This window comes from Camelus ferus, chromosome 36, assembly GCF_009834535.1.
Source record: "Camelus ferus isolate YT-003-E chromosome 36, BCGSAC_Cfer_1.0, whole genome shotgun sequence".
In the NCBI taxonomy this organism is placed as follows: domain Eukaryota; kingdom Metazoa; phylum Chordata; class Mammalia; order Artiodactyla; family Camelidae; genus Camelus; species Camelus ferus.
Genome location: NC_045731.1, coordinates 13,340,748 through 13,360,377, shown reverse-complemented (window position 1 = coordinate 13,360,377; position 19,630 = coordinate 13,340,748). Strand labels below are relative to the sequence as shown.

General features: G+C 45.3%; 1 protein-coding gene across 1 annotated transcript in view; it reads left to right on the top strand.

The window, feature by feature from the left end:
* SLC9A2 (solute carrier family 9 member A2) overlaps nucleotides 1-19,630 on the top strand; it is a 54,171-nt gene that overhangs the window by 31,505 nt on the left and 3,036 nt on the right. Inside the window, exons 4-10 of the mRNA XM_032474204.1 lie at nucleotides 4,603-4,820; nucleotides 5,236-5,438; nucleotides 8,236-8,325; nucleotides 8,855-8,925; nucleotides 14,980-15,141; nucleotides 17,304-17,400; nucleotides 19,472-19,603. Of these exons, the coding sequence (XP_032330095.1) occupies nucleotides 4,603-4,820; nucleotides 5,236-5,438; nucleotides 8,236-8,325; nucleotides 8,855-8,925; nucleotides 14,980-15,141; nucleotides 17,304-17,400; nucleotides 19,472-19,603 (973 nt within the window). The remainder of the gene's footprint in view (nucleotides 1-4,602; nucleotides 4,821-5,235; nucleotides 5,439-8,235; nucleotides 8,326-8,854; nucleotides 8,926-14,979; nucleotides 15,142-17,303; nucleotides 17,401-19,471; nucleotides 19,604-19,630) is intronic.

Here is a 19,630-nt window from a genome sequence, read left to right as displayed (position 1 = left end):
CCCCATCACACGTAAACCTGATAATATTTAACAGACTCCAGTAGAAGCTGGAGGGCACAGCCTTGGGCTCCTGGATGCTCCGGAGCTGAGGAACCGCTGTCTGGGCAGGAGGGTCGGGGAAGTGCCGGGTCGGTCCGGGCAAGGGAAGGTGGGAACGTACGCCCAGAAGCAAGTGATGAAAAGTGAGGGAAGGAAAGGGAAAACAGGTGGCAGAGTGTAACTGAATCCAGTGCAGTCCTCGAATCTCACGTTTGCCCTCATCGTCACTCTCCAGTAGATTTTTAAGTAACATGATTCAAGTGGCATGATTAATGCCATGATTCCAAAAGACCACGATTCAGCCCTTTTTCTCATTCATTCTTCCTCCTCTGAACAGTCTGCCTCTGCTCCCCTCAAACTTTGATATATTCCGGAATTACCTGGAAAGGTTGTCAGGGGTGCGGGATCCCTGGCTCCAGCTGGAGATTCTGACTCCGTAGGTCTGAGATGGGGTCCAGGCATTTGTGTTCTGCCCACGATTTCTCATAGTCACGTGGCTCACGCACCATGGGAGGAGCAGTAAGAGCTTCCAGAACACAGCATCCCCCGCTGGCGTTCCCGGAGCACCTGTCTCGGGAATCCTGAGAACACCGCGCGTTCCTGGGCGCAGGGCTGCCGCCTGGCCGTGTCTCACACCCAGGCCCTGCCTGCAGCCCACCCCCAGGGCACACCAGGGGCTCCCCAGCTGGAAGACTTCCATTCTATCATCAAGATCTTGGTCCAGTCTTCCTGCCTCTCATGCCTCTGCCAGCAGTCCCTGACGAGAGTCCGTGGACGCCGTGTATTTTGAAAGTCGATGCCTTGTGACTTTTGACCATGAGTTGAGGTCTTGACTGTGTTCTTTCCGCAAAGCCATGATTGCTTTAGGTGCCAGGAAATAGGCTGTAAACAGTAGTTGAATGGAATTGAAAGCATCTAAAGGAGAGAGAAAAAAAAAAAGATACGGAAAATCCATGAAATGTGCAAAGCTGTATGACTAATCAGGCGTCTATAAGAGTTTGAACTTACTTCATTTTTGATATTTTAGGAAAGGTTTTTCAGTTTTTAATGCTTGTATATTCCTTTGAAAACAATTTTTTTTTTTCATTTTCTCATATGTCAAACTCACTCTCTCTTGGTTGTTGGATTTCCTAGAAGAGGCAATTGTTACGTAGTAAATTCATGCCCTGGAATAATTAATTTACCTCACATGAGTGAGTACTTTATTCTGAGAACATACAGTGTACCCTGAGTCACCACAAGACCTGGCTCAATTCAGAGAAAGCTTTTTAATGGTTCTTTGTCTCTGCTGGTGCTTGGTGCTGGTGAGTGGAGTTTGCCTGTATGTTTGGCAAAGTCTTTATTGAGAATCTGCAACTCTTATTCGGGCTGTGTTTTCCCACAATTGAATCCATACTTGGTAAGATCACACACAGGTATGAAACGGGCACAAAAGAATTTTGCAACATTCTTTCTATCAGCCCAATTCTCACTTCAAGCAGTTCAGATTACGGAACAGGTCTCCTAACGTGGGAATAGAAATTAGAGAATGGACCGCTCTTAAAAAAAAGATGAAAGCACACTTGTATTTACAAACTGAATTGCCTGAGTCATGGCTTCTCTGTCTCTAAGTGGGTGATAATGGTCATACATTTATATTAAACCATAATACGAGGCGAGGCAGTAACACAGAGGAATGCACCAGTGAATTCGGTCCATGCCTTACCTCCACGGGGTCCCACCCACATGGTGGAACCAGGTCTAACGGCAGAAAGAAGACCACGAACTCTTGAAAGTAGGAGTCGCCTCTTACTTGCTCACGTCTTCTTGGATTCCAGCACAGACTTTGACCCAGAGTAGATGCTAAGAACATGTCGGTTGATATTCAACTCTTAGTCACAATCCTTTGAACTAAATCGGAAGATTGTGAAAGAGAGAGTTGCATGAAAAGTGGGGAGAAAGATGATTCAATGACGTGAGCTAATAAAAGTCAGGTCGTACCGGGAATACTAAAAGCCAGTGGCTTTATGTTTGAAGGAGCTTTGGATTGAGAAATTCAACTAGTTTTCTAAAATGTAAAATGAGTCTTTTGGGGCTATTATTTTGGTGTGAGTATTGTCACAGTGATGTTCAGAATGAGGATGAGGAGCTGTGGACTTCAGGCAGGAAATCTTCATGGGCTCGCTTTGGTGGAGAAAGAAATCTCCCCTCTCTGTACGTGCTGCTGTGATGTGCTGCGACATGACCGCTTACGCAAGGATGCTTCTGGCCACGTACTCCAAACCCAGTGTGGCTGAGGCCAGCCAGGCACCAGCCAGCCTGCACCGTCCCCCAGCTCGAGAAGTTTCTCCTAATCCTTTTAGAAAAATGAAGGAGACTCAAATTTATGGCCATGATTCAGACTATCAGCTGTAGGTGGTGATCCAGGAAGGGGCGGGGAAGGTTTTATTACCCCCTATTCCAGGGAGACTGTGTTGTGTGTACCCTGCTAACTGAAGGGAGACTAACTCACTTGTAGTTTTATGTATGTAGGATGTTATGAGGGTGAGGTGGTTTGATGTAGGTCAGAGCATCCTACGGTGAAAAAGAACCCTCTTTGCAATGAAACACCTCCTGGTCTTTGCTTGAGAGGACGTGTGCATTGAGCTGTATGTGCAGACCAGACGGGACGTCCCCATCCGGGTCACAGGCACACCCATATTTCCTGGACGGGGCACTACCCAACTCTGGGGCCTCTGGTACCTGCCAAGGGGCATTCTTCCCCCTCCAGGGTCTCACCTGTGCTGGTCGGAGGCAGCGTTGAGTTACAGGGAGGAGTCTGGCAGACATACGCATCGCTCTGGTGTCAAGTTAAGGATACAAGGCAGTGGAAAATGATCCTGTAGGCATTCATGTGAAATTCATGTGTTTTTTTCATTCCTTCACCAGAGTTGTATTTTTCAATAATTTCTGGATAGAAATTTTTGCTAAATCACTCACTGAATGGACTGAAGATTACTTTTTGCCCGTGTGGCTTGTATTTTTCCCAGTGAGTGACACGAACACGATCTCAGAGGGAATGCACTAGCACAGACCCCCAAAGCAATTTTCCATCTAAAAAAAATCACTTTTTGAATAATAAACAACAGCAGAAACCTGAATCCAAGAAGGACAGAAGGAAACAGGGTTAGTGTGAGAAAGGTACGGGTTTCAACTCCACAGCTGGTGCTTTATTATTATTTTTTTGATGCTTTATTGTTAAAAATAAAAGTGAGTGGAAAAAGCTGGGCGGGCAGTCCTTTGGTGTTCATTATTCTCCCTATTTGTCTGTGAGCTTTCATGCTTTACAGTCAAACTGTTTTAAAGTATATTTTCCATGGGATTAGAGAATTCAGGAAGTACTCACGGCCTTGATTGTTTCTGTTACAAACGTTCACTCTTTGAATTGAACTATTGGCAACATTTAAGAAAGGCTCATTCGTTTGTGTTGCTGTATATAAGTCTTTTCTTTATAAAACATACTATGATTCAGATTCCTCATCGATTTAATCTGGCTTTTACCCTCGTTACTTTGTATCAGGCAACTCTTGCTTTTAAGGAAATAAATGAAAGATGGAGGTGTTCAGACGTGTAGTCAACCAGTGGTTGACATTCAGATGGGTGCCGGGGGTGGTGTCCCCAGTCCCTCTTGCCCACTGGTGCTGGTGGAGGTTCTAGGCTTTTGCGTCAGGCCCGTGGGACAGTGCTCCCCCAGCTTCTGTCACCAAGCACGTGTGAGCAGCTCTGGCCCGGCTTACGGGCGACATGCACTTGGTGGCGGCCACCACACAAGGTCAGGGAATGCCAACAACGGTGCGGTCAGCTGTACCATGGCTCCAAAGATCCGAGTCCTCAGAACCTGGGAATACATTAAAATAGGTGTCGTGGGCAGGGACGTGGAGAGCCCTGGGGTCCCAGAGTTTTGGAAGTGCTGGAAAACAAATGGAAGAGTTTCTTTCCTTTAGGAATTTTCAGAGCCTATTAATACATTTTGAATTTCCCAGAAGTGGATACCTTAGAGAAGTAGAAATGAGAAGTAGAAATGAGAAGTAGTAAGTGGGTCCAAGAGATTCAGGATGAGGGATGAAAAACCACTTAGGTGACCAATTAGATGGTGAGGGGGCACTGAGAAGGTGCAGAGAGGTGGCCAGCATGACCACAGATTCAAGTTTAGCATTTTAGGCAATAGCTTCGCATTTGGGGCACCAGAGGAATTAGAGAAGTTGGGGCTGGTTTTAGAGGAAGATAGTGGGTTTTGAATGCATCATGGACTTGTTTTATTTGTGATTCTGATGGTGTTTAATTTGTGTAGCTGATGGTGCCGATGTCCCACAGCCTAGAAAGCTGGGCAGATTCCAGTGGTCGAAGCCCTGGATATTGATGAAAACCCCCCGAGACAGTAAGGTTTCCAAGGATACAAATCACATCCAGAAAAAAAAAAAAATTAGTTGAGATTGCTGTAGTCATGGGCAGAGGGTAGAGCCATCATCTGGCCGAGTGCAGACCCCGTCTATTCCGACTTGGACCGTTGTCCTGTTTAAACAGAAGCCACATCTCTTCCTGCAGAATCACAGCCTGTGCGATGACCATGAACAAGTACGTGGAAGAGAACGTGTCCCAGAAATCCTACACGACCATCAAGTACTTCATGAAGATGCTCAGCAGCGTGAGCGAGACGCTCATCTTCATCTTCATGGGCGTGTCCACCGTCGGCAAGAACCACGAGTGGAACTGGGCGTTCGTCTGCTTCACCCTGGCCTTCTGCCTGATCTGGAGGGCGCTGGGTAATGAGCACGTGCTTCCTCGCAGAGACTGGCCCTTCTGCTTGTCCCCTGCCCTTTGCTGCTGCCACTGCCACTTCTCTCCTGCATCTGGCTTTCTCCATCTTTCTTACCTCCTTCCTCCCGCGCCTCCTCTTCCTCCTCCTCTCCCTGCTTTCTGACACACTCTTTTCTTCCCTGAGTATTTTCATGCCTCTAAGTTGAATTGACCTCTCTTGACTTCTCTGACTCCACATTCTCACCCACCGCCTGGAGACAACAGAGGCCTAGGAGCCTGGTGATGCCCGGAGGCCAAGGCGCGCGGGGAAGATGGCAGGATGGGGCCCCGTCACTGACACCCCAGAAATGCATCTTCTTCATGGGTTTGTGTTCTGGCCTCACACCGTCTGTTTTCTCTGGTGTTGTTTTTTCTTCTCAGGTGTCTTTGTCCTGACGCAGGTCATCAACTGGTTCCGGACGATCCCCTTGACCTTCAAGGACCAGTTCATCATCGCCTACGGCGGCCTGCGTGGCGCCATCTGCTTCGCGCTGGTGTTTCTCCTGCCCGCTGCCGTGTTTCCCCGGAAAAAGCTGTTCATCACGGCGGCCATTGTGGTCATCTTCTTCACCGTCTTCATCCTGGTGAGTGGAGCCCTGCCTCCCGGCGAGGTCCCTTCCTTTGCTGGGAGGAAGCGAGATGTCTGGGACGAACTCCTCTTCCAGGGTGCCGTGTCGCAGAGGGGAGGACAGAAGGGAAGACGGTATTTCCTCACATCACTGGGTTGTGCAGGCGCCCAGGAGAGACCAGTGTGGTCACCTGGCCCATGCAGAGGAATTCCTATTTAAGGAAACTCAGCTGCATGACCTAAGAAGCTTACGAACTGAATTTGCTAATCCTTGTTGTTTCTCTTACTCCCGGACCCAGTAAATGGGCTCCTTAAATGCTGGTTGTGTGGTGACCTGCCAGCAGCTCTCTGACGTGGGCTCTCCGCTGAGCAGCACATCATTTGAAATGGTGGGAGGGGTGCCTGCACACTTGATATTAGGAGGCAGAAAGTGTAGAGGGGAGGACAGGGGCCTGGGTCAACACCCTGGCCTTGCCAATTAATTGATCTCTTTAAGTTAATGAGCCAGCGCTCAGGAGATTCTGCTTTGACGATGTTCATTTAGGAAATATGTCTGGGACTCCTGCTGTGGGCCAGACAGTGCTCTGGGCACTTAGGAGCCAAGAGTGAGCACAACACAGAAATGTCCCTGAGCCTGCAAAGCTTCTGCTCCAGGGAGCGGGGGGCAGCTAAACATAATAAGTAAGGAAATTGGATAGTGTGTTAGAAGGTGCAAGATGCTGTACAAGTGGCCGGGATCAGGCATGGGGAGGGTGGGGAGGGGACGGGGTGATACGGTGCTGAACAGAACCTCATGGCAGGCAAGATGAAAAAAGATGACGCTTGAGTCAAGGCTGGGTGGGGGGCAGATGAAGGGATTAGCTAAGGCTGGAACATTCCAGGCAAACAAGAGGACAGGCACAGGTCTGAAGGAGTGTGTTTGTGGCCCACGTGGCTGGCGGGCAAGCCGTGCGGCGGGGGAGGGTCTGGGGTCCCGCATCACGCTGGGACTCTGGCTCTCCTGCGAGTGAAACAGAAGCCACCTGAAGGTTTTGTGCAGACGCCTGATATGTTTTATGTGTAAAAGAATGCCCTGGCTGCAGCCGTGAGAAGAGAGCGGTAAAAGGAAGGGGTACAAGTAGGAAATGCCGCCTGGGGGCCAGGGCCACGGTCAGGCAAGACTCTGTGGTGGCAGCAGCAAGATGGGGAGAAGGGGTGAGATCCTGGAATGCATCCGGGTCAGGGACCTGCAGGAGTCCCCGTGGGGGCCTAATTTAGAACATTTTCTTGACCTCCAAATATTCATGTTCCATTAAAAATCCTTTGGAATATGTTACTGGAATCGTATTTATTGCATATCCGTTGAGATAAAATTATCATCATTATACTGATACGGAATCCTATCCAGGACCTGTACGTATCTTTAAAACTCATCTTTTTAATATCCTTTAATTAAGTTTTATAGTTCTCTTTGTAAAGGTTTTTTGTGTATTTCATGATAGGATTATATAATATATTATATACATATGTAAAGATAGTATAAAAATATATACATACTTTATATAAATTTTACTTTATTATATATTTAGTATCCATATAGAATAATATATATAATATACTCATATATACTAGTGTTATAAATATTCTCTCTCTTTCTCTCTCTCTACATATATTTTTCATTGCTATTTTGTAGGTATTTATTCTTTTTTTTTTTTAATTAGTACAGGGGATGGATTTGTGTACGTTCGTTTTACGTCTAGTCACTTTACTAAACTTTCTCGTAGTTTTTAAATGAGAAAAGATTGTTGTAGATTTTTCAGGACAGAATCTGGGTCACCCATGAGCAGCAAAAACCTTGTCACTTCATTTTCAGTATCTGTGTTTCTCCCTCTGTCTCTCCCTGTTTCACTGACCAGGACAAGCAGACCGTGTGGAACGGCAGGCTGGGAGTCCCCTTGCGTTGTTCCTGGTTCTAGTGGAAACGCTTTTGGTGTTACATTACTGAGTCAGATGCTCACTATGGATTCCTAACAGATATATATATATATATATATATTTTTTTTTATCGTATTAAGGAATCTTTTTCTCTTCCTAGTTTACTACATGGCTTATTTTTCTCTCCATTTCCCAAGTGCCCCATGAACCTGCCCAGACTCACGCCGGGTCCTTTCTCACTGCTGGTCTTAGGTCTGTAGGCTTCCAACGTCTTGTAAGACTCGGGTCCCGGGTTCTCTCTCAACAGAGCCTTCCTTGACCCTCTCATTCCACCTGTGCCTACTCTGTAGCTGGTTTTGTGTGTCTCCCTCTCCGTGTAAGACTAGAGTCCTCAAGCTGAGGTCCTTAACTATCAAACTAGCAAAGATAACTAACCAGCAAAGATTGCTCCCAAACGCCCAAGCCCCTAATTCGTCTGCCGTAGAAGCTCATCAGTTAAAATTGTTTTAAAAGATGAGTGAATGAAAGAATCACTGAAATGTTTTCTGTGGGTAGGGTAGTTCAAGGAGGTGATTCCTCTGAGCTGGATCATACTTTCTTATTCCTTGGAATTACTTTCTTCTTGTATATCTTAGAATGACTTAAAATGCGAGAAGTTGAAAACATCATTCTGTCCAGTGTTTCACTTCCAATAGCAGGTTTGGGGACATGGTTCTCTGAAAATATGCCAGCTATTAAAGAGGAAGAAAAAATGAACAAAATGTTACACAGGCTGTGTTAAGTCTTGGGAACAGGGTATCTTTTATTGGTTATCAAAGCTTAGGAGAATAAAAGTTATTCTTGAATTTTACAGGAGGGTTCCCTCTGCCCCGCCTTTTTTTTTTTTTTTTTTTGTGCAGGGAATAACTATCCGGCCGCTGGTGGAGTTCCTTGATGTTAAGAGGTCCAACAAGAAGCAGCAAGCTGTCAGTGAGGAAATCCATTGTCGGGTAGGTGTTACTGTAGTATAACCATTTCAATAGAAAAAGGGAAATTATCCGATTAAGTCAGACAGCACTTCCTGAGGAAGAGGTGGCGGAGGGGGAGCAGGGAAGGGGCCGGGGGAGGGGACTGAGAAAGGCTTGTGTTGGGCATAGAATGAACATGGCCCCTCACATTCCTTCCTTCAATCTGAAATGTTTCTACTGGAAAATTATTACTGTATTTCATACTTTCCAAAATTATGAACAAACTGTTGTGGTGAGAAAAATAGTGTTAAGAATTGCCTGCGATTGCTATGCCAAACATCTCATCAGTGTGTTCAAAGGTGAATTCTTGTTTTATGGTTTTCAGTTTAAAAATTCAACCAAAAAGCAAAAACTATGAGGGTCTTGGAAGTTCAAGCTTGATATAAAGAGAAATTTCTATAATTAGAATGTCTACAAATAAAAATAAGCATTGTAATTTTTCTATAAATAGAAATGGAAATGACTGAGTTCAGGTAAACATTAATCAATCAGCTGGCTTTTTCTGTTTTAGTTTTTTGATCACGTGAAGACGGGGATTGAAGATGTCTGTGGACACTGGGGTCACAACTTTTGGAGAGACAAGTAAGAAGGCTTTATGCCATTATTTTTGAAGTGGCTCTGGTTCACTGTGGAAGCCAGACAGATTGACTCATGCTGATTTTTGGAGTTACAGGACTTTCATACTGTGTCATGGTATGTCCTTTAAGATAGAGTTCAGCTCTAACAGAGACCTGGAACAACAGTAGCTTTAACCAGATAGACACTTATTTCTCTCTTATGGAAACAGCAAGTTTGCAATGTACATTTAATAGAGAACTTTGCTCCACAGACCCCTTATGGTCCCAGGACCCTTCCAACTAGTTGATGCCCTTAAGAACTTCCGTTTCCAAGGTTGCCTCTCAGACCAAAATGGCTGCTCCAGCACTAGCCATCATATACACATTCCAGGTAGCAAGTAGGAAGAAAGTCAGTAAAGACATGCAGCTTCCTCCTAACCACAGTTCTCAGAAGCTTCCACACAATTCTTCCAGTTGTATTGCATGGCGTGGCCTTGTATGACCAGGACTCAGTCATGTGGGCATTTCTCACTGCAAGGGAGGCTGAGGAATGCAGCCTGTTGGGTTAAAAGTGGAGATTTTATTACTATTTGTTCCTGTGCACATGTTGAGGGGCTTTGTCCAATGCAGGGCTTCAGAGTACCTCAGGAGATAACGAAACTTGCAGAAATAACAAATATTTTTCAAAGCTAAACTTACCTGAAAGATTATGTGCATCTATATAATGAAAGATAGTGTGCATTTACACAAATGTGTATCCCTATATGGGTATACATATGTATCTGGATATATATATATCTAGTGCCTTTAAAGGCTCTGTGTGGCTAATTAAGATTCAGTGTCTCTCTTCAAGGATGTTACAGCCAAGCAGATTTAGGTGCATGCTTTTGATATATACTGAAAAACAGGGCATCAAAAGGTAAGGATTAATTCTGACAGCAGCGTTTGGGATGGTGGGGTGCAGGGCCAGCTCACACGGGCTAATGGGAGTTGACCGTGTGCCTCTCCCGCCAGCTCCAAGTTCAGTGCCGTCCACGTTGGTGACCTGATTCAGCCATGGTGGGAGTGTACCATCGAACTGACAAATGCTACAAATCAGGGCCTTTTTTTTTTTTTTTTCATAAAGCAATTTGTTAACATTCACTGGCACCTCACTGGCTGGGAAAGACTTTTGAAGGATAGCATTTTGGCTGCTCCCTGCAGAGAGAGGGGCAGGTTCTAAACTACATTTGGTGGAAACCTACCACCCTCTTGTCCTTTCCTAACTTGCTAACAGATTCCCCCTGCCCCCGCTGCTAGTTTACACAAAGTTGACCAACCTGCTGACTTATGCCATTTAACCTACGTGCATTTTTGAGTGTTTACTGTTTGCTCAATTATTCTGACATGATTCTGGACTACATGAAAAGCATAAGCCATAGACTCAGGCTTTTAAAATTCTGCAATATACTAAAGGCAACAGAACAATCAAACAGCAAACAGGTGTGTGTGTGTGTATGTGTGTGTGCATGTGTGACATCATTAAGTAATAACATGAGTTACAGAGTCTGTAAGTACTAGGACAACCTTTACAAGCCTGACCACACTGTTTACTAATGTAGAAAGGCCCCTTGGACTTAGCCTTACTTCATAACTAAAGGAAAAATATTTGATTTGTGTGGGCAGAGTATCCAAGCAGCCAGATGGGGGCACAGAATCATAAAATAAAGCAAACTGAAAATCTCCATTGTAAAAATATGAAAAAAAAAAAAAAAAAGCAACTTGTCTTGGGCAGTGTTCACGTTTGTGGAGGCAAGAGGTAGACCAGACAACCCTCTCTGTCTGCCTCTGACTTTCCGCCCTCCCCTGCTTTACAGCCCTGGGACCATCCTCATCTCCGCCAAGCCAGTGACACAGACGTTTCTGCCTCTTTTTTCCTAGCCATGCCTTTTATCTGTCTCCCTGTCCACCCAACCACTTTTCTCTTTCTCTCACATCCTGTCAGTCCTTTCCTGACTGGTAGGTGAGAGTGGGGACCTAGAACAGTTTGTTCTTTTCCTAAGTGAAGCCTGGGCTCGCGGTTTCTCCCACTCCTCTGCCTCCTGAACGGGGAGACCTGGATGCGCTGTAGGGATCAGGTGAGCAGGCCCTGGGGCAGCGTTAGGTGATGGAGGAGGTGAACCCTGTGATCCTGTGGATTTGGGCTGGAACTCAGGGCAAGGAAGGGATCCAGAGAAAGCCTGGCTACGTCCTGTCTTCCGGGCAGAGATGCTTTCTATGTGAGTCTGTTCCAGGCAGACATCTGCAGGCTCCCGGCCAACTGGACTCTAAACACTAGAGGTGGCAGAGCCACCTTTGACCGATGTCTGAAAGGTACTATTGTTACGTGCCTAACATTGTTCTCTGCAGTGGACATACTTTACTTAATAACTTCATCCTCCCTTACATGTTTCCATGCATGAGGTTTTCCAAATCAATTTCAAATAATTTTCTAGATCGTCAAGCACGCTGCGTGTTGCAGGTAGAGCAGGGAAGCTGGGCCGGAGGGACTCGGTGCCGACAGAGGCTCCTTTTAAAATTAGTTCTCAGATCCTATTTCCGGTGTGTGCATGATTGTTGACGACACTAAAAATGGCATAAAAAGGCAAATGGTTGTTTTAGCTATGTTGGGTATCTTTCCCGTTCCTCTGAAATCCTTCTACTGTGGACTTCGAATAGTCCTGCCAGAGAATTCTGGACTTGTTTGCCAGGTTGAGAATGACTTGAAAGGATCATGCAGTAAAGAAGTTTCTCGCATGCAGCAGAAGTAGTCTAATGATAGTGAGAGAAGCCTCCTCTGTGTAACTTGGCAGAGAAATGAAAGGGATGGAAATAAAGCAAAGAACGAAAGGGCACGTCCCTGCGCTAAATAGATTGGATGTCATTGTCTTTAATGCTTATTCTTCCTTTTGTGGGGCTCTAGTGAAACGCTAACACAATAGTAACAATAATAAGAGAAGTTTAAAAAGATCGTGTTGCTTCCAGGTAACCGGGTTCAATGGTCTTCACATGAAATTCAAAATGAACTTGGAAAGAAGTGGGTCCGGTGTTTCACGTAGCGGCCAGTCCATAGCATGAGCCCTTTCATGATGCCGCTGTGTAATGATTCTCAGTCGTCCAGTATCTAGAACAAAGGAGCAGCCCCGGGGATGTGGGTTAGCACTGGTTCTGTTCATAGCACAGGTGTGCCCATAGACCTCCTTGGGCTGATGGTATCACTGTCATACATTAGTCTTTTTTCCTCGACCAATGTTGACTGCAGGCTGATTCACTTGAATATCGGCCCAATCGTGCTACGTAACAAACTCACCCAATACTCAGCTGCTCTAAAGAATAGTCACTTGTTGTTAAGGTATTTGAGTCAAGAGGCTGAGTGTTGGCTGATCAGAGCTGGGACTGGCTGATCTGCTGGTGTTGCTCTTGCCTCAGTGGGTCGGCTGGTTGCGCTGATTCTGGTGTAGCTGGGGTAGGTTAACTCTTGTTTCATGTGGTTGTCACCTCTGTCCTGGGACTAAGGAGTCACTCCACGTCCTTCTCATGGTGATGAGGAAACACAAGAGGTGAGCTTCCACGAGCAAGCCCATGTTAAGCCTCTTTTCCCATCATCGCGTCTGCCGATAGCCCAGTGACCAAAGCAAGTAGCGTGAGGGAGCCCAGGGGCAGGAAGCAGGGCAGAGCAGGCCACCTAGGCCGTGGTGGAAGGACATTGCCAAGTAACATGGCAGAGGCTATGGATAAAGGGAGGCACTGGGGCCGGACAGTCCCGTCCACCTGTGTGCTTACGATGCGCCAGGCACCGTTCTAGGCACTGGTGACACAGGAAAACAAACAAAACAAACCTCTGCCCATATGGATCATTCTAGTGCCAGGAGACAGAAAATAAGATAAATAAGTAAGGTATTTTTGGGTTGGGTTGTTTTTTTCTTATTAAGTTGTATGAGCTGTTTATATATTCTGGAGATTAAGCCCTTGTCAGTCTCATCTTCTGCAAATATTTTCTCACATTCTGTAGGTTGTCTTTTTATTTTGCTTATGGTTTCCTTTGCTGTGCAAAAGCTTATAAATTTAATTGGGTCCTGTTTGTTTATTTTGCTTTTATTTCTATTGCTTGTAAACTGACTATACTGCAATAAAAATATAAAAAATAAGTAAATTATATAGAATATTAGAAATTGATGACTGCTATGGAGAAAAAAATGTACCTGGGAAATAGAATAGTAAGTTCTGTGGGTGCAGTTCTAACAGGATGGATAGGAAAGGCCCTTTTGAGAAAATGACTGTGGAGGAAAGGACTTAAAGGAGGTCGGTGAGTGAGCCCTGCAGGTGGAGGGGGAAGACTGGTCCTAGCAGGAGTAGTGAGTATATGGTGGCCCAGAGGTGGAGCTGCGCTGTCAAGTCTCCAGGTTCGAGAGACACCAGAGAGGCTGGACCCGAATTTGAGCAGCACAGCACAGCACTGAGGTGCAGCTCCTGGGGGGTTGGGCCTCCAGGTGGTTGTGCTTTTGCTCAAGTGAGAAGCTGAGGACTTGAGTGGCTTGACTTACGTTTTCAGCCGGATCATTCTGGCTTGTGTTGAGGAGGGGCTGCAGGAACACAGGGGAGGGAGCAGGGGGGCCAGTCAGGTGCCTGTTGCAGGAATCTGCTGAGAGATGATGATGTCCTGGACCAGGGATGTGGCGGGAGAAGTGGTGAGAAATGGTTAGATGGTGTATGTGTTTTGATGGTGGAACCAACAGAAATGGCTGATAGAATGGATACAAAGTATTCGTTTGCAGGAGCTGCTGTAACAAAGTACACACACTGGGGACTTACACAGAAACGCATTTTCCCATAGTTCTAGGGGACAGGAGCCCAAGAGCAAAGTGTCAGTAGGTTTGGTTCCTTCCAGGGCTATGAGGGAAGGATCTGCTTCAGGCCGCCCCCCTTGGCTTGTAGATGTCCTTCTTCCTGCCGCTTCACATCACCTTCCCTCTGTGTGTGCCTGTGTCCAAATTCCCTCTTGTAATGTGCACACCGGTCACATTGGACTTGGGCCCCCGAGTGACCTCACTCTAGCTGAATCGTCTGTGTAAAGATCCTGTCTCCAGGTACAGTCACGTTCTGAGGAGCAGCAATTCAACACGTGAATTTTTTGGGGGGACACAATTCAGGCCATAACATGGGATATGAGAGAAGGAGGAGACTCAGAGAGGACATCAGGGGTTCTGACCTGGTGGCGTGGCCACTCACTGAGATGGGGAGGACCGTGGGGGAAGATCCATTTGGGCATGTCAGGTATGATATGCCTGTTAGGTAGCCAAGCTGAGCAGGGGGCTAAAGTCTCATTTCTGGGGCTTGGGAGGGAGATTGGAGCTGGAGGTACAAGTTTGGGAGTCATGGGCATAGAGATGCTATCAAAATCCATGAGACTGGACAGGTGTGCCAGGGGAGTGAGTGGAGGTGGAGAAGGAGACCAAGGGCTGAGCCCACCCCCACTTAAGGGGCCAGAAAGAAGGAAAAGACCCAACAAAAGAGGCTGAGGAAGTGGTAGGAGGAACCCCCGGGGGAGTGTGTGTCCTGGAAGACAGCGCTTTAAGCAGGAGAGGTCAGCAGAGGTGAGGACCAGTAGTTGGCCGTTGGTGGGGGAATCACCGATGACCTCAGTATGAGTGGCTTCAGTGGACAGCTGGAGGCAAATCCTGATCTGTGCGTGTTCAAGAGAGTCAGAGGTGAGGAACTGGACATAGGGAGTATCAGCAACAATTCTGAGTAATTTTGCTGAAAGGGAGGAGCAGAGAAGTAGGAAATATAGAAATATATGCATCTTAATCTATAATTAGTGAACATTACATGCCTGTATGTCATGGCTATACATAAAAACATACTGATATGATATATATATATATATATATGTGTGTGTGTGTGTGTGTTATATACATATATTCATATGTATATTTCATTGGTTTTACCAATTTATACATATATATTGATTTTATTGGCAAAAACAGGTTTTTTTTTTTCTTATTCAGTGTTGTATTAATTAATTGATTTTCTTTGTTTCTTTGATTTTCTTTATTTCTAGATTTAAGAAGTTTGATGACAAATACCTGCGGAAGCTTTTGATTCGGGAAAACCAACCCAAGTCAAGCATCGTGTCCTTATATAAAAAGCTTGAAATAAAACACGCCATTGAGATGGCGGAGACCGGGATGATGAGTGCCGTCCCTTCTTTTGCGTCTCTAAAGTAAGTTCCGTTCTGCAGATGAGTTCGTATTACCAAGTGTGTCTTTACAGTTATTTGACATCGTAAAGATGGAATGACAAATTTAACTGATGTCTTAGCATGGTACCTTAAGACCTCACGGCAAAATGAGCTTCCGGTTACAGTGTGGAAGCCTGGAGATGTGCACATCACGTGGCGTCACACCGTGTCTTGGTCGTTTTGGAACTGACCAGTCAGGACACATTTTGTCATGTTTAAGATGGTTATGCCTTTATTATACTTGCTTTGGGCAAGTCGCCGCCTTTTGAAGTAATTTAAAGTCTCTTTAGCAGGCATTTTGAAACGGAATGTTTTCAGACGTGTTGTGTTCACTGTTATAAATATGCATGTAATTACACGACTGTTTTCTCGTCGATTATTCACAGAATCACAGTTTAAGGCTCGGAAGGAGCATTAGTGGTCACCTAGTGAGGTGGGTCTCATCCCAGGCTGTGTGCTAGAAATGCCTCGGGAGCATGTACATGGCACCAGTGCCTGGGCCCCACCCAGACCGAGACAATCGGGATCTCTGGTGCCGAGGCCCAGGTGTAGGTATGTTTGTACATTATGTAGAAGTTCCGAACATGCAGCCAGGAGTGAGATGCGTTGGCCTAATCTGTCACTCTGATTTAAAAAATGAGGAAATGAAGGCCCAGAAGGGGTAAGGGCCTTGCTCGGACTCCTACAGCAGCTCCACCGCAGAACAGCAAATGAGTTCATCGTGTAAGCTTTGATCCTCCTCTGTCACAAAAGTGACGGAAATTAGGGGTTCCACTGGTTTCTTCTTTCACGGGTGAGCTTGGAGCTCATTTAAACAAAATAGCACCTGATTAAAGTGCTACCTATGGGAGGGCTGAAATGAGCGAGTTAGCTCCAGATCACACCCAGCCATATAAACTATGATTGTTTTTACTAGGACTATGGTCCCCTATAAAAATTATGGGAGTTTACACAATGCGGAATAAAAAGAAAGAGTGGTGAGGGAGGCTCAGAGGTAAAGCCATCGCACTGCATTAGAAATAGTGATGGATGGAGCAGAAGGACTGACTTTATCGTCCCAGCTCTGCAAGTAATTCACTGTGTGACCTTATGCTGGTCCGTCTGTTTCCCTGGGATTGAGTTTCTTCAAGTGACAAATGGGGCTGGACTTGATCCTATACAGGGCTGGGCTCCCGTGAGCCTCTGGTCCCAACATTTTCATCAGCCAGTCAATACATACATCTGTTTTTTTGTATGTTTCTGTTTAAAGACACCTTATTTAATATATGTTGTGACTCATTAGCATTGAATTCTTGACCAGCGGCACCCTAATGCATGCTTGAACAAAGCTGATCATGAATTTTCTCCAGAGGGCATGTCGCAGCCTTCTTGATAGCACTTTGGAACTATGTTGGGACCATTTAAAACAGCAAGATCACCAATAAAAAGCACAAAAAATGTGACGAAAGTGTCACTAAATAGGCCGTGAAATGGACCTTTTTCACAGCACAAGAGCTGAGACAAGAAGTCAAAACACTGGCGCGTTCAGCCTTGTTTGGGAACCTGCGTGTCCAGCGACTCCGAATGTTTTGCACTTTGCACGTGTGTGAGAGACTGGGACAGTGCTCTGAGTGTTGATAATGTGCTTATAAATAAGCTGGGGCAAGCAGGTGAATTTGCAAATATGGAATCCCTGAATAATGAGAGTTCCCTGTATATACATACATATTATAAATGGTGTCTTTGCAAACATTGCTAATGAAGTAGTTAAAAGAATGGGTCATAATAGTAAGATACAACTAATTAAGTTTCTGTTGGAAAAAAAAATCCTATACTATTTTATTCATGGAGTATTAGAAATAGTACTACATTACTACATTCTATAGAAATAGAAATAGCATTACAAGCTACTATGATCTTTATTCCTTAAAAAAATAATAATTGCATGAACAGACCCTGGAAACGTGTGCATGATTAAACGTGTGTGAATGATTTTGACACCGAAATAAACGTTTTCAGATTCTGAATTAATTTAAAAATATTGAATCATCCCTGTGTTATTCTGAAGATTCTTCTTCTATAGTGATATTATAGCTGTAAGAAAGAAACTTGATGATTCCAATACTCGTTTGATAGTAAAATAGTCTTGTTCTGAACTTTTGCAGTGACTGTCGGGAAGAAAAGATAAGGAAGCTCACCCCTGGTGAAATGGATGAAATTCGAGAACTATTATCGAGAAATCTCTACCAAATCCGTCAGCGAGTAAGAATAATTTATTTAGCAAAATGTGTACTTGCCTTTGACGAAAAATCTGCCTTCTGATTTGATGCCAAGCAGTTATAATGGCTGTTGTCCCACCGTCACGGCAGCCCCTTCAGGTCCCACACCAGGCGTCTTCTTTCCCTCAGACCCACTTCAGCGTTCAGTGGCCTGTGCTGTTGCGTACCACTCTCCTCCCAGATGGACGCCTGGGTAGAGGCTGGAGGCTGGAGTCCCTGGGAGCTGGGAGTTCTGCTGCTATGGGCTTGGAGATAAAAAAAATAGATATGTGTGTGTTAACTGATGGTGGAAAAAGTAACTGATGGCTCTTAAATTTCTTTTAATGAAATAGCTTTATCACTTGGAAGACTTTTAAAAACGCATTTAACCTTCTTAGTTATTCACAAAGGGCAATCGTTTCCTCCTTTCCTGTGCCTTGAGTCCAGTCTTTCAGCACATTGCCGTGGTCAGCACCTTATTCTACTACTTTGCTAATAATATCGTACGGTTTGCCAGGCCCCGTTCCAGCGCACTGTGTGTATTAACTCACTGAATCCTCCAGCAGGTGGTAAGTGTTACTGTCGTCTCCGTTTCAGAGATGGAGAAACTCAGGCACAGCGAGGTGAAGTGACACATGGGCCACAGAGCTGGTCAGGGGTCGGGTCACTCACGTCTGGTCATTTCTGTTGCTTCTCAGCTGGCCTTCCCACAGGCCATCCCCTTTCCATCCTGCAACTCTGCTGCCCCCACGCCCTTTGCCAAAATCACCTTTTAATGGGTGTATCCTCCTTTTTTACTGTATTTTTTAAAATTTAATGTAATTAATTTATTTTTTAACTGAAGTGTAGTTGGTTTATAGTGTGGCGTTACTTTCTGGCGTCGGCCTAGTCACTCAGTGATACATGTGTATGTATTCCTTTTCATGGTTTTTAAAATTTTTTTCATTATATGCCATTACAAGGTATGGAGCACAGTTCCCTGTGCATCCTCCTGTTTTAAATGAGACAAAACAAACAGTTGTGGCTTCCGGGCTCAACTATTCTTTCAGCCTTTGGGATCTAAATTCCACCTTATCCAACCTTAGGTCCACCCCCCACCCCCCGCCCCACGGAGGGACAAGCTCTGTTTTCATTCCTTGGCCCTTGCTGCGCTCTGCTGTGTCTCTGCTTGGAATGTCCCACTCCTTCCTGTCAGCCGGTCCATAGTCTCCAATTTTTAAGGTTTCCCCAACAGCCTCTGTTATTCCCAGGCCTATTTTTGAACGGGATGGCACTTGGAGCTCATGCGTACTATGTAACCTTAGCACTTCACCTCGTGATTTCTTATTACTGTGTTAGCGTTAAGTGCCCGACTGGATAGCACACTCCTCGAGGCAGGAATTGAGTGTTGTTCTGTGTTACTTTTGTTTACTGCCATGAGATGTCCTGTAGTTCTGGGGATAAAGCGATCTTCCCAAGAAGTATCCAGTGAGTCTATCAGGAAAAGAACATAATGTCTAATTACAATTGATTTTAGAGAACAGTTTTCTGCATGGAGTATAAAACTAGAAATGTATGTCCTGGGCAGCCCGAGCATCTACATTTGACTGCTTCAAATATCAGGACACGATTGTTGCTGGTGGAGGCTTTATCAATTTGAAAAGAAGAAATGTTCTTAAATAATCGAAGGGATGTGGCACCACCAAGTGGCCCACAGTGGTTGGTTTTTATTCCTGTAATTACTGTTCGGTAGGGAATGTAGTAGAAGATGACATGAGTTTTCCCCCAGCCACTCATGATGGATAAACACAAGATCCTTCAAGATGGTCAAAGGTACTTGATGAATTCCATCATTTTTCTCATGTGTAAGGATCACACTTTTCAATGAAAAAAAAAAAGTATTCACTGACTTTGATTAGAACATGAATTCTTTCCAAATTTGAAAGCATGTTAACTTTTATACTTTTTCTCCCCCTCTGCCCATTCATTGTTAAGTGTCTCTCGGAGGCGCCAAGCCAAAGAAAGGCAGTCAAGTCTGGGAGTTTCCTGGCAGCGATGGGTGTTTTTGTGAAATGTCGCTGGTGCTTCCCTTTCAGACTCTGTCGTACAACAGACACAATCTGACGGCCGACACCAGTGAGCGGCAGGCCAAGGAGATTCTGATCCGCCGGAGGCACAGCCTGCGGGAAAGCATTCGGAAGGACAGTAGCCTGAATCGGGAGCACCGGGTAAGGGGATTTTGCGCCCCCTGGGGT